Source organism: Giraffa tippelskirchi, chromosome Y (genome assembly GCF_054371585.1).
Source record: "Giraffa tippelskirchi isolate mGirTip1 chromosome Y, T2T-mGirTip1v1.2.pri, whole genome shotgun sequence".
Lineage (NCBI taxonomy): Eukaryota > Metazoa > Chordata > Mammalia > Artiodactyla > Giraffidae > Giraffa > Giraffa tippelskirchi.
Window position 1 is genome coordinate 22,329,414 of NC_137290.1, and position 13,548 is coordinate 22,342,961.

Here is a 13,548-nt window from a genome sequence, read left to right on the forward strand (position 1 = left end):
CGTTTGGATAGCAGCCATTCTGACTGGTGTGAGATGGTACCTCATTATGGTTTTGCTTTGCATTTCTCTGATAATGAGTGATGTTAAACATCTTTTGAAGAGTTTGTTAGCCATCTGTATGTCTTCTTTGGAGAAATGACTGTTTAGTTCTTTGGCCCCTTTTTTGATTGGCTCGCTTATTTTTCTGGAATTGAGCTGCAGGCGTTGCTTGTATAGTTTTGAGATTAATTCATTGTCAATTGCTTCGTTTGCTATAATTTTGGCCCATTCTGAAGGCAGTCTTCTTCCCTTGCTTATAGTTTCCTTCACTGTGCAAAAGCTTTTCAGTTTATTTAGGTCCCATTGGCGTATGTTTGCTTTAATTTCCATTACTCTGGGAGGTGGGTCATAGAGGATCCTGCTGTGATTTCTGTCAGAAAGTGTTTTGCCTGTGTTTTCCTCTAGGAGTTTTCTACTTTGTGGTCTTACATTTAGATCTTTAATCCATTTTGAATTTATTTTTGTGTACGGTGCTAGAAAGTGTTCTAGTTTCCCTCTTGTACAAGTGGTTGACCAGTTTCCCCAGCACAACTTGTTAAAGAGATTGTCTTGTCTTCATTGTATATTCTTGCCTCCTCTATCAAAGATAAAGTGTCCATAGGTACGTGGCTTGGACCTCTGGGCTTGCAATTTTGATCCATTTATCTATATTTCTGTCTTTGTGCTAGAACCACGCTGTCTTGATGACTGTAGCTTTGTAGTATAGCCTGAAATCAGGCAGGGTGATTCCTCCAGGTCCATTCTTCTTTCTCAAGATTGCTTTGGCTATTCGAGGTTTTTTGTAATTCCATACAAATTGTGAAATTATTTCTTCTATTTCCCTGAAAAATACCGTTGGTGGCTTGATAGGGATTGCATTGAATCTATAGATTGCTTTGGGTAGTATACTCATTTTCACTATATTGATTCTTTCACTCCATGAACATGGTATATTCCTCCATCTATTTGTGTCCTGTTTGACTTCTTTCACCAGTGTTTTATAGTTTTCTATATGTATATATAGGTCTTTTGTTTCTTTAGGTAGATATATTCCTCAGTATTTTATTGTTTTCATTGGAGTGGTGAATGGAATGGTTTCTTTAAGTTTTCTTTCAGTTTTCTCCTTGTTAGTGTATAGGAATGCAAGGGATTTCTGCGTGTTCATTTTGTTTCCTGCAACTTTACTATATTCATTGATTAGCTCTAGTAATTTTCTGGTGGAGTGTTTAGGATTTTCTCTGTAGAAGATCATGGCATCTGCAAACAGTGAGTGTTTTACTTCTACTTTTCCAATCCGGGTTCCTTTTATTTCTTTTTCTGCTCTGATCGCTGTGGCCAAAACTCCCAAAACTATGTTGAATAGGAGTGGTGAGAGTGGGCACCATTGTACTGATCCTTACTTTAGGGCCATTGCTTTCAATTTTTCACCATTGAGGGTAATGTTTGCTGTGGGTTTGTCGTATATATCTTTTATTATGTTGAGATTTGTTCCTTCTATGCCTGCTTTCTGGAGGGTTTTGGTGATAAATGGATGTTGAATTTTGTCCAAGGGTTTCTCTGCATCTATTGAGATAATCACATGATTTTTATTTTTCAATTTGTTAATGTGGTGTATTATGTTGATTAGTTTGTGGATATTGAAGAATCCTTGCATCCCTGGGATAAAGCCCACTTGGTCATGATGTATGATCGTTTTAGTATGTTGTTGGATTCTGCTTGCTAGAATTTTGTAAAGGATTTTTGCATCTATGTTCATCAGTGATATTGCCCCGTGGTTATATTTATTTATTTATTTATTTATTTATTTATTTATTTATTTATTTATTTATTTATTTTCGTGGCATCTTTGTCTGGTTTTGGTATTAGGGTGATGGTGGCCTCATAGAATGAGTTTGGAAGTTTCCCCTCCTCTGCAATTTCCTGGAAGCATTTGAGTATGATAGGTATTAGCTCTTTTCTCAATTTTTGGTAGAATCCAGCTCTGAAGCCGTCTGGTCCTGGGCTTCTGTTTGCTGGAAGATTACTGATTACCCTTTCAATTTCCGTGCTTGTGATGGGTTTGTTAGGATTTTGTTTTTCTTCCTGGTTCAGTTTTCAGAAGTGGTACTTTTCTAAGAATTTGCCCACTTCTTCCAAGTTGTCCATTTTATTGGCATATAGTGGTTGATAGTAGTCTCTTATGATCCTTTGTATTTCTGTGTTGTCTGTTGTGAACTCTCCATTTTCATTTCTACTTTTGTTGATTTGATTCTTCTCCCTTTGTTTCTTGATGAGTCCGGCTAATGGTTTGTCAATTTTATATATCTTCTCAAAGAACCAGCTTTTAGCTTTGTTGATTTTTGCTCCGGTCTCATTTGTTGCTTTTACATTTATTTCTGCTCTATTATATGATTTCTTTCCTTCTACTAAGCCTGGGGTTCTTGAATTCTTCCTTCTCTAGTTGCTTTAGGTGTAGAGTTAGGTTATTTGTTTGACTTGGTTCTTCTTTCTTGAGGTAAGCCGCTTTTGCTATGAACCTTCGCCTTTGCACTCATTCTACAGCGTCCCATAGGTTTTGGGTTGTTGCATTTTCATTTTCATTTATTTCTATGCATATTTTGATATCTTTTTGGATTTCCTCTGCGATTTGTTGCTTATTTAGCAGTGTGGTGTTCAGCCTTCATATGTTTGAATTTTAAATAGTGTTTCTCTTGCAGTTGACATCTAGTCTCAGTGTACTGTGGTCAGAAAATATGCTTGGAATGATTTCAAGGTTTTTTGAATCTACCAAGGCTGGACTTATGGCTGAGGATGTGATCAGTTCTGGAGAAGTTTCCATATGTACTTGAGAAAAAGGTGAAACCCATTGTTTGGTCAGAAATTATGCTTGGAATGATTTCAAGTTTTTTTGAATCTGCCAAAGCTGGACTTATGGCCGAGGATGTGATCTGTCCTGGAGAAGTTTCCATACGTACTTGAGTAAAAGGTGAAACCCATTGTTTTGTGGTGAAATGTCATATCGATATCAATTATGTCTAACTGGTCCATAGTATCATTTAAAGTTTGTATTTCCTTGTTAATTTTCTGTTTACTTGATCTATCCATAGGTGTGAGTGGGGTAGCAAAGTCTTCCACTATGACTCTGTTATCGTTAATTTCCCTTTCATGCTTGTTAGCCTTTGCCTTACATATTGTGGTTCTCCTATGTTGGGTGTGTATGTATTTATAATCGTTATATCTTCTTCTCGGATTGATGTTTTGATCATTATGTAGTGTCCCTCTTTGTGTCCTTTCATAGGCTTTATTTTAAAGTCTATTTTGTCTGATATGTGTATTGCTACTCCTGCTTTCTTCTGGTCTCGATTTGCTTGGAATACCTTTTTTCCAGCCCTTCACTTTCAGTCTGTATGTGCCCCTTGTTTGGAGGTGGGTCTGTTGTAGACAACATAAACAGTGGTCTTGTTTGTGTATCCTTTCAGCTAGTCTTTGCCTTTTGGTTGGGGCACTCGACCCATTTACATTAAAGGTAACTGTTGATAAGTATGATCCTGTTGCCATTTGATTTGCTGTTTTGGGTTCGAGTTTATAAAACCTTTCTGTGTTTCCTGCCTAGAGAAGATCCTTTAGCATTTGTTGAAGAGTGAAAAGAAGAGTTGGGAATAGATGTCTCTACAGTATCTTCATTAGTCCGAGGTAATAAGAAGAAGCATGTTAAAGCAAGGGGTAATGTGGATGATCAAAACTCTGACTTTCATCCTGAAACTTGAGGACAGAGTGTATTTTCAGCCTGCACAAGTTTAAATGTGCCATTCATACGAAAGCCTTCTACCATCCAGATAGCTGCTGAAACAAGTGCCCCAACTTGAAATGATTTCTCTTCTCCATCGTAAATATCAGTTAGACCACAGGAGCATACTGTGATACATCAATCTGCAGCTGCTTTAGGTGTTGTTGTTGTTGTTTTAATTGAAGAGAAATTGCTTTACAGAATTTTGCTGTATTCTGTCAGAATTCAAAATAAATCAACCATAGAGGCACATATATAACCTCCCATCTCCCTCCCCATCCCACAATCTAGGTTGAGCATTTGTCATGGGATTTCACATAGCAGCTGCACTAAATCAAATGGCTCTAGTGAAAATTTTGCAGCTATGTCTACTTCTGTTTCTCCGTACCGCAACTTATGTCCATTACAGAACAGTTAGTTTGGACCGAGGGTGGAGCCTTCTACCTTTCCAGGTTGGTATGGTAATATGTCAGCCCATGACCGTCCTTTTCCTAAACTACGACAGTCAGGCAATTTAGTTTTCCCGGTGCCAAAGATCCCTGATACATCTGCTGCTTCTCTTTCAAGATCCACTCATCAACCATCTTCGTTATTTGAAAACTGTCCTAATACAACTGATGTACCAAATAGGTGTTGGATTACGGAGGATACCAAAGTGTAAAATTAATGTTGGGAGATGTCAACAAATTCCTACAATTCTCTTATTTGAAGAAAAAAGTTACATATTCATCTTCATAGGGCCAATTTCTATTTTCGAATAATTAAGAGTAAAATGAGTCTTTATCTCCATGCCTGACTATTTTACTCTGCATAATATAAACACTTCTGTGCAAGGTCATAAAGTAAACACTACGCTTGCTTTCACTGAAATCCACAGTCAGTTGATTGACTTCATTGCATAGAAGTGAGCAGACCCATGTTTGGTTTGGTAACAGTCCTGAATGTTAAGAATATGGGTATAGAAGGGTGATCAATCACTTTTATTTCAGGAACCAAGTAGACTTATTGATGTGATTTTTCTGTGTAAAAATTCTTTAGCAATGACATTTTGCAGGTTTCATGTTTTTGGTTACTGTTTATGCAAGCAGCCTTTATTTTAAGTTGATGTAGAAGTAAACACTGGTTGAACATTGCCCTTCAATTGCTAGAAGACCAGTGACTTTATGATGTCAGCGCTACTCTTCAATTGCTAGGAGACCAGTGACTTTGTGATGTCACAGCTTTTTGACTTTGAGAACCATGCTGATGGTCTTGAGAGTTTATCTCTGTACGCCAGCCAAGCAGCACTTGAAGTTGGAGTGTGTAAAGTCAGACAAATGAGAAAAGTATCTGAAGAAAGATCTCTCTGAGATGGCACACATTCCTTCAGAAATTCAAGATGTGCCTCGTAAAGATGTATCAAGTGGTTCCAAAACCTCCATTGGATCGTCTTCGTGTGATTACACACTTACTGGGGACTCAGTTTTGAGATCTATGATTGAAGAATATGCTTTTCAGGCTTTGTCTAAGGAAGCTGGGATAAAAAGGCCACACTACACATTTTCTGTCTCTGAAAGAAATGAGTTGAATGATTTTCTTTCCCTCACTTTTCCACAAAAACTCTGGGCTATAGTTGAAAGTGATCAGTTTGAATCTATTTGGTGGGATGAGAGTGGCACTTCTATAGTGATCAACGAAGAACTCTTCAAGAAAGAAGTCTTGGAAAGAAAGGCCCCTTTCAGAATATTTGAAACTGATAGTATGAAAAGTTTAGTTAGCCAGCTTAAACTTTATGGGTTTAGTAAAAAGCGACAAACTTTTCAAAGATCTGCTTCACTCCCTGACTTTCTGGAAGAAGAAAACAATGACTCTGTTTTGAGCAAGGTAATCCAATATTTCCACTTACTGTCAATATGTAAGATTAAATCATGTGACTTAGAAAGCATGTTCACATATGTAGCTAAAACCGAATTTAAAATTGAGATAGCAAACTGTTGAACACGTTTTATTTTTTGAAGTTGAGAACAGCTGGAGCTTAAAATATTTGATACTTTATACACTCTCCTAGCAACTTGAAATCAGATACATGTCCTCAAGCTACTTTAAGTGGTATTTACTGTATATATACAACATATTTTTTAGTTGAGGAGCATACTTGTTTCTAACATGTAAGGTGTTAAAACTACTAATGGAGGTGTTGTCTTTGATTCTATTTAATTGGCATCATTAAAGGAATACATTTTTATAGTTTAACTTTGCTTGTCAGTTTTACCTTCATTTATAAAAAACTAAATAATTGTATCACTTGATTTTAGTTACAGATCTACCATAATCCAAATTTCGAAAGAGGCTATCCCCAACTTTTAGGAAGAAGGAAAAGAAGAGTTGGGATTAGCAATGTGTTTCCGAAATCTTCACTAGTTCCAGATTACGAGAAGAAGCATGTTAAAGCAAGGGTCAACATAGATGATCGTAACTCTGGTTTTCATGCTGAAACTAGTGGAGAGAGTCCATTTTCAGCTTCCACCAGTTTAAGTGTGCCTTTCCCACAAAAGACTTATACCAGCCAGATAGTCCCTAAAACAAGCGCCCTATTTCCGCATGACTTTCCTTCCCCATCAATATCAGTTAGACAAAGAGAACAGAACGTGTTAGATCAACCTGCTGTTTTAAACCAGTTGAGCATTTTTAATTGGCACTTCCATAGCACCTACACTCAAGTAAATGGCCACGTTGAGGACTTTGCTACTACCGCTACATCTACTTCTCAGAACCACATCGTATCTCCATTATGGAGCAGTTCTTTTGGACTGATGGTGGAGCCTTCTACATTTCCAGACAGGTATAGCGATATGTCAGCCCATGACAGTCCTCTTCCTAACCAGCAACAGAGAGGCAACTCAAGGTCCCCAGTGCCAACGATCGCTTATACACCCACCTCCTCTCTTTCAAGTCAATTCATCAATGATATTCCTTATGTGAAAACCATGCTAATTAAAACTGACCTATCAAATAAGTATCAGCTTATGGAACCTAATGAAGATTAAAATTTACGTTGGGAGATGTCAACAAATACCCACAATTCTTGTATTTGAACAATAAAGTTACACATTCCTCTGCACAGTTTTGTTTTCTATTTTGAAACAATGAAGAGTAAATTAAGGCTTTATTTCAATGTCTGGCTATTTCTCTGCACTCTTTTATAAACTCTTCAGTTCAGGAAAACATCCGTTAGGCATCCTAGGTAAATGGCACCTAGCCTATTGTTTCTAAGCAAGAAAATGAGAACAAAGGGAAAAGAGGTAATGGATGTAAAGTGATTTGGGAAATCATCCCTGCTGAAATGAATGGGTGTCTAAATGAGGATGGTACGGGTGAAGGAACACATACAAATAAAATCAAAACAAGTGCACCTACACAGTACGAACCTTAGTGCATTCACAGTTACATGATATTCTATTACGTATCGGTAGAGTCTTAAGATAGAGAAGGAAATGGTGCCCTGCTCCAGTATTCTTGCCTGGAGAATTCCGTGGAAAAGGGCTCCTGGTGGGCTGCTGTCCATAGGGTCGCACAGAGTTGCACACAACTGAAGTGACTTAGCAGCAGCAGAGTCTTAAGACATTAGACAGGAGATTGTCTTCATTCTAGAAATTCATTTCATACTTGAAAATATAAATATTGTAGCATGTCCAAAATTAGGATAATCGTTATACCATCACTGTGATACCAACGATTACAGGACATAATCAGTGATTGGACCATGGCCAGCACAAGATAGGTATTTTACAAGTGGTACTGTATAGGGTCATTTTAGCTCTGCTCTCCTTAAGGCGTACCTTTATTTCCTGCCACCATGATTCCACCCTATATTTCCTAATGCATATTTAGATTTTGCTTATCTGTTCCCTCAGAGACAAAATAAATTCCTCTGGTGATTGCAGCACCTCAGGATGGTTAACAAGTTCTTTGAAGACATGATATTTGTTTTCCGTAGTAGTTTCAGTACCATTCTCTTACACCGTGCTTCTGGAGCTACAATCACACACACTGCTTTCAGATGTGCTAAGCCCCTTCTCACAACTTTGACTCAACTCTTTCTTGGGGTTGGAAGGAACCTCTGTTCGCCCTCCTACCAAGGTGAGCACGGATATCAGGTCTTCAATGTGTTTTGGGTCTACCCTCTTTTCTTTGTGTGTCTTTCACATCAGCTAAAACGTGTACTTACTGAATTATCAACAAGGAAATGTAATCACGAATCGAATGCTATATACATTACTCAACAACATCCTATAACCTGCACTATTATCATAATTGACCTTTCCTACTTACTGAGAATCTTTTCCCGGTTGATAAATATATATCTTATATGTTCATGAATGTCAAATGTGGGAATTCAAATTATAAAATGATTGCTGCTCTCATGAAGTTTACAGTCTATAACAACCCATACTAGTCATGTTGTTTCAGGCCCCAGTTCCCTAAAATTCAGTAGTAGTTATAGAGATATTTATGGAAAAAACAAACAAACAAAAAAGAATCATTCATTTTAATTCTCTAGAAAAATCATGGAGTAAGGAGGGATCAAAATCAATGGCTGATCCTTCACATAGTTCACAATGAAATAAGATGAGCAGAGTGTCTGCCAGTTGGACCCCCAAGACTGTCATGAACACTACCTAGAAATCTTGGCAATCTCCACTTTGTGGCCATTTCTTTAGACAGTGGTGGCAATATCAAGTCATGGCCCTGTTTTGGTATGGTAACCCACATAGGACAACACCAAGTTAAGTTCACCATTCTCATGTTTGGGGCTAATGCAGAGTGAAAGCTGTGGACTATTTGTGTAGATAAGGGAGGTGTCCAAACAGCACACTCTTTTTGTTTCACTGAAAACTTTCATTAAATTTGGCTGAGAACACTATACTTTAGAGAGGTAAGCATTTTGCAGCTATTGTAAGAGTTATTGAAATAGGTGTCCTTAGTTATCCTTTCAAGCGCAAAGTCCAATGGTCTGGTTTTCGATTTCAGGCATCTTACTATGGAGCCAAATTTGCATGCTTTGAGAAATAGCACCTTAAAAGCAATCACATCTTCTATTTCATTGCCGTGTACTGATTATTCCTGCTCACTCCCTTTGATCTTCTTTTCCTGTTCTGCTTTGAGGGGCAGGTCCTTCTCGAAAAGAATAGGACCAATTCCCTTGGTGCTCTGTGGTAACTTGGAAAAGGCATGGATAAGGACATGCAATATATTATGTGGGAAAGCTACTGTTTTTGTTCGCTCCTGAAAACATAGTATTAAATTGTACCTCAATTGTCCTACCACGGGAAGCCTGGTTACATGATGCATTACCTTGGTGATCAATTCCCATATGGCTTTAACATATCAGTACCTTTAATTCTCAAAAGCTTATAGAGAAAGTATCTCAATACAGTAGGGAAATATTATACATGAGTTCAGTCTTCTTTCTCGTACTTATTTATTTTATAATTTGTGCCTAAAATAGTAAAAGTGAGAACAAAAATTCAAGTAAGTTAACGCAGTGAGTTAAACACAGAAGATTGAGACAAGAAGTAGAAAAATTGATGGGAGAAGATCAGAGGATGAAATTGGGTGCGTATAATGGAACAAGCAAATGTGTAACTGCAGGGCCTAAATACCTCAATATGACTTCACTATTGTTACCCTACAAATTATTTTCATTTTAGCAAATCACAGAATAGTCTTACATGCAAAGTATTTAAAGATCCCATGGAATGCACAACAAAGGTATATCTTTTAAAGCATTCTGATTTAAAATGTCGCTAGAGATGTATCATTCAAGTAGAAAATGATTTCCAAAATTAAGCCTAGAGACAAGTATCAGAGAAACTTTGGGAAGTTCATAGGTGTCCTCCAGTGAGTCCTTGGGTTTTCTTTTCTTTTTGTAATTGTGTTTAAGCATACAAGATCGTGACTGTGCTTGCGTGTGTGTGCATCAGATTAAGAATGTGTTTGTGAGTGTATGTCTGGGCTCTCTTTTGGACTTTTATGTTAGAAATTTCAGCTGAAGAAATAGTTCATTCAAAAATACAGCCAGGCACAAATTAAACTGCCCATTCAAAACTCTTCTTTCTCTTTTCAAAGTGCAAGACAAATGGATGCGTCCAAAGGTTGAAAGCATTTCAATAATAACCAAGCTACTCCGCCCAAACATAGTTAAAAACTATGGTACTCTCCCAATCAACCCAGCAAAAGATGACTGGGACCTTAGGTATCTATGATGTCTGGCAATAACAAAACACCCACCCTCTAATACGGCAGTACTCAAGAAGGCCATGTAGAGGCCTGCAGTTTCAACCAGGCCTTCCTGTAATAGGATACGACCTTCCTATAGGAGGCTGCACACTCACCAGTAATGAACACTCTTAGGCATCAAATGAAACTAAGGACGAAACCTGGAATTCTCTTCCCACATGGTGGAAGTCCCCTTCCCCCTTCCCAAGTGGATGTGATAGACAGTTAAAGTAAAAGGAAGTTATAACATGGCTCACATTCTTCTTACATAATACCTGAAATGTCCAAGCCCCACCACACTACTAAGCCGCTGACTATACAGGTCTTCTGGTCTCAAATCTGTGTGACAATCATCACATGAGAATTTTATGAATATTTGAGATGCATTGATAGTGCGGATCTGTAAAGCTAAACGTCTTTGAGATCTGACTCAAATAGGAAAACTGTGTACTCCCTGTCTTCAGTTTTATGGGGATTTCACATGCATTCACACACTTCCACAATGCTCAACCTTCATCTGAAGACAAAAACTGTGACATTAAGAGAAGAGGAATGGTCTATTCACAGAGAAGGCCAGCGGTAAAGTCAAAATGGATGCAGTTTCCTGCCTACATCCCTGCTCAGTAATGTAACCGCTTGTAAGCATTCCTAAGGGCGACTAGGATACACAAGTCAAAGATGCTTCTCCCAGGATTACAGAGTTGGATTGAGAACTGTAAGTTTGTTTACCTCTCATCCCATTCTTAAGATCACAAACCATAACTGTTAACCCATCAGAAGATGGGCAGCTCTAGCACATATTTAGAGACAATGCCTGCTTCTGCCTAAGACCAAGGTTGTAGATCCAAGTGGCATATAGGGTACGGTTTCCATCTCAGGATACCACATGACTCCCCAGGGATTCTCCTTCTCTGGAAAGCTCTCAAGAGATGTTGTGAGAAGAATATTTTGAGGGTGGAAAACAAGGAAACCGACAAGAGTTGTGTTCTTTCTAATTGTCCTCAGTCTCACTTTTCATCCCATGTATAATGACAAAGTCTCCCAAGCACTGCCAATACCAATTTTTTGATGTTCTTCAGCCACTCAGTCTTGTCTGACTCTTTGTGACTCCATGTACAGCAAGAACCCTGGGTTCCCCTGCCTTTCAAATCACCAGTTTACTCAAACCCATGACTTTTGAGTCAGTGATGCTTTGCAGCCATCTCACCCTCTGGCATTCCCTTCTCGTCCTTCCCTCAATCTTTCCCAGCATCAGTTTCTTCCCAGTGATTTCACTCTAGGCCCTAGATGGTCAATATATTGGCTCTTCATGGTCAGCGTCAGAACTTCCGTGAATAGTCTGAGTTGAACTCCTTCATGCTTGGCTAGTTTGAACTCCATGCTCGCAACGGAACTCTCACACATCTTCTCCAGACCCACTACTGCAAAGCATCGATATTTTGGCACTCAGTTCCTGTGGTCCTGCTCACTCCTCCATACGTTACTCCTGAAAATCAACTTTGCCCATTCGGATCTTTTTCAGTAATCACTCAGCTTATTAACATGGTGTCTAGACTGGTCGTAGCTTTTCATCCAAGTGGCAAGTGCCTTTTCGTTTCGTGGCTGAAGTCACTCCCCGCAGTGATATCAGAGGTCAAGAAAGTGAAACCTGTCACTGAGTCAATTGTATCCTATTGCTAGATCTCAAAATGTTTGGGCCACATTCCATGGTCTTATTTTTAGTGTTCGTTGGTTTGTGTTTAGATTGAGTTTTAATCCAGCTTTTCCTGTCACCTCATCAGAAGGCTCTTTAGTCCCTAGTGTTTTTCAGCCATTTGTGTGTTGTCATCTTATAACTAAGGTTATTCACACTTCTCACAGTAATTCTGTTTCCAGCTTCAAATTCTTTCAGCAAGTTATTGTCCATGGTATACTCTGCACAGAAGTCAAATAAGCTGGGTGACAATATATAGCCTCGATGTATTTCCTTCACTATTTTGTACCAGTCCGTTGTTCCTTCTCCAGTTCCAACTGTTGTTTCTTGACCTGCGTGCACCTTTCCCAGGAAACAGGTATGGTGGTCTTATATTCTTATCTCTTTAAGAATTTTCCACAGTTTGTCGTGACTCACACAGTCTAAGGGCTTCCCCTGTGATTCAGATGGTAAAGCGTCTGCCTGCAATGGGGGAGGCCCAAGTTCGATCGCCAGGTCTGGAAGATCCCCTGGAGAAAGAAATGGTAGGCTACAGTCCATGGGGTCGCAAAGAGTCAGACACAAATGAATGACCTCACTTTCACATGCAGTCTAAGCCATTAACAGAGACAATAAAGGAGACGTAAATGACTTTATGAAACACCCTTGCTTTTTCTATGATCCAGACTCCAATTAAGGTTTACCTATTAAGATTAAATGACTAACTACACCTGCCTGCTCGCTCTCTCTCTGTTTCAAGTTGTTGCTGCTACTGCTGCTAAGTCACTTCAGTCGTGTCCGACCCTCTGCGACCCCAGAGACGGCAGCGTACCGGGCTCCTCCGTCCCTGGGATTATGCAGGCAAGAACACTGGAGTGGGTTGCCATTTCCTTCTCCAATACATTTAAGTGAAAATCGAAAGTGAAGTCACCCAGTTGTGTCTGACTCTTCACAACCCCATGGACTGAAGCCTACCAGGCTCCTACGCCCATGGGATTTTCCAGGCAAGAGTACTGGAGTGACATGCCATTGCCTTGTCCATTTTTCAAGCTATCATCTACCAACTGTTACATTCCTGGGCACTTGCCATCTTCTTGTGGGCTCTCCTGGTGGCTCAGTTGGCAAAGCAACTGCCTGCACTCTGGAGACCTGGGTTCACTCCCTGGGTCGCGAAGATCTCCTGCAGAAGGAAATGGGAACCCACACCAGTACGCTTGCCTGGAAAATTAGTATTAAATTATGACCATGCCCATCTCTGACCTTTGACACCCACTTGAAACAGTTAAGTTTCCAGAGCAGAAATAAGGAATCTGTGCTCCGGGAAAATGTCGGGACAATTTGACAAATAGCTAGATATTTTCAGGAATGGAGTTTTTGAGCCCAATATCTGTATCATCTTTTATCTGGAAAGGAACTATGTTTCCTCAAACTGATGACAATTCCTAATTAGCAGAAATTTCAGGAAAAATAACTCGGCTTATCTGCATGTTCGAAGTCAATGTTGTACCAGTTATGTGTGTATGCACGAAAGCTCCCATTAAACAGATAAATTCACATCAACTAAAGTTTGTTGCTTTACTGGCATGCATAAATGAATTACAGAGCCTGCCTAGAAAGAAAATCAGAAGTTCTGATTGCGCAGATAATAAGAAGACGTTGAGAGCAACTCTCTTCATGGGGGCATCACAAATAATACTTCTATAAAGGCAACAGTTCCCCGAGCGCATCCAATGAATATTAGCAGAAGACCTTGCTCAACTATATGGGAACAAGACATAACTTGGAAGAATGGAAGGAAGATGGGAGAAGGAGGATGAGAGGAATAGAACCAAAC

The 13,548-nt window shown here is 39.1% G+C and overlaps 1 protein-coding gene across 1 annotated transcript; it reads left to right on the forward strand.

Annotated features, from left to right (window-relative positions):
- The first annotated feature begins 5,000 nt into the window (after positions 1-5,000).
- LOC145537604 (heat shock transcription factor, Y-linked-like) lies at positions 5,001-6,884 on the forward strand. The gene is made up of 2 exons (XM_081568300.1): positions 5,001-5,647; positions 6,079-6,884. Exons 1-2 carry the CDS (start codon positions 5,135-5,137, stop codon positions 6,808-6,810), a joined length of 1,245 nt encoding a protein of 414 aa, XP_081424426.1. The 5' UTR covers positions 5,001-5,134; the 3' UTR covers positions 6,811-6,884.
- The last annotated feature ends 6,664 nt before the right edge of the window (positions 6,885-13,548 follow it).

Excerpts from the sequence above, each read along its gene's own strand:
- LOC145537604 (XM_081568300.1), top strand. The coding sequence starts at position 5,135 with ATGGCACACATTCCTTCAGAAATTCAAGATGTGCCTCGTAAAGATGTA. Across the intron at positions 5,648-6,078 it reads ATGACTCTGTTTTGAGCAAG|TTACAGATCTACCATAATCC; the intron begins GTAATCCAATAT and ends ACTTGATTTTAG.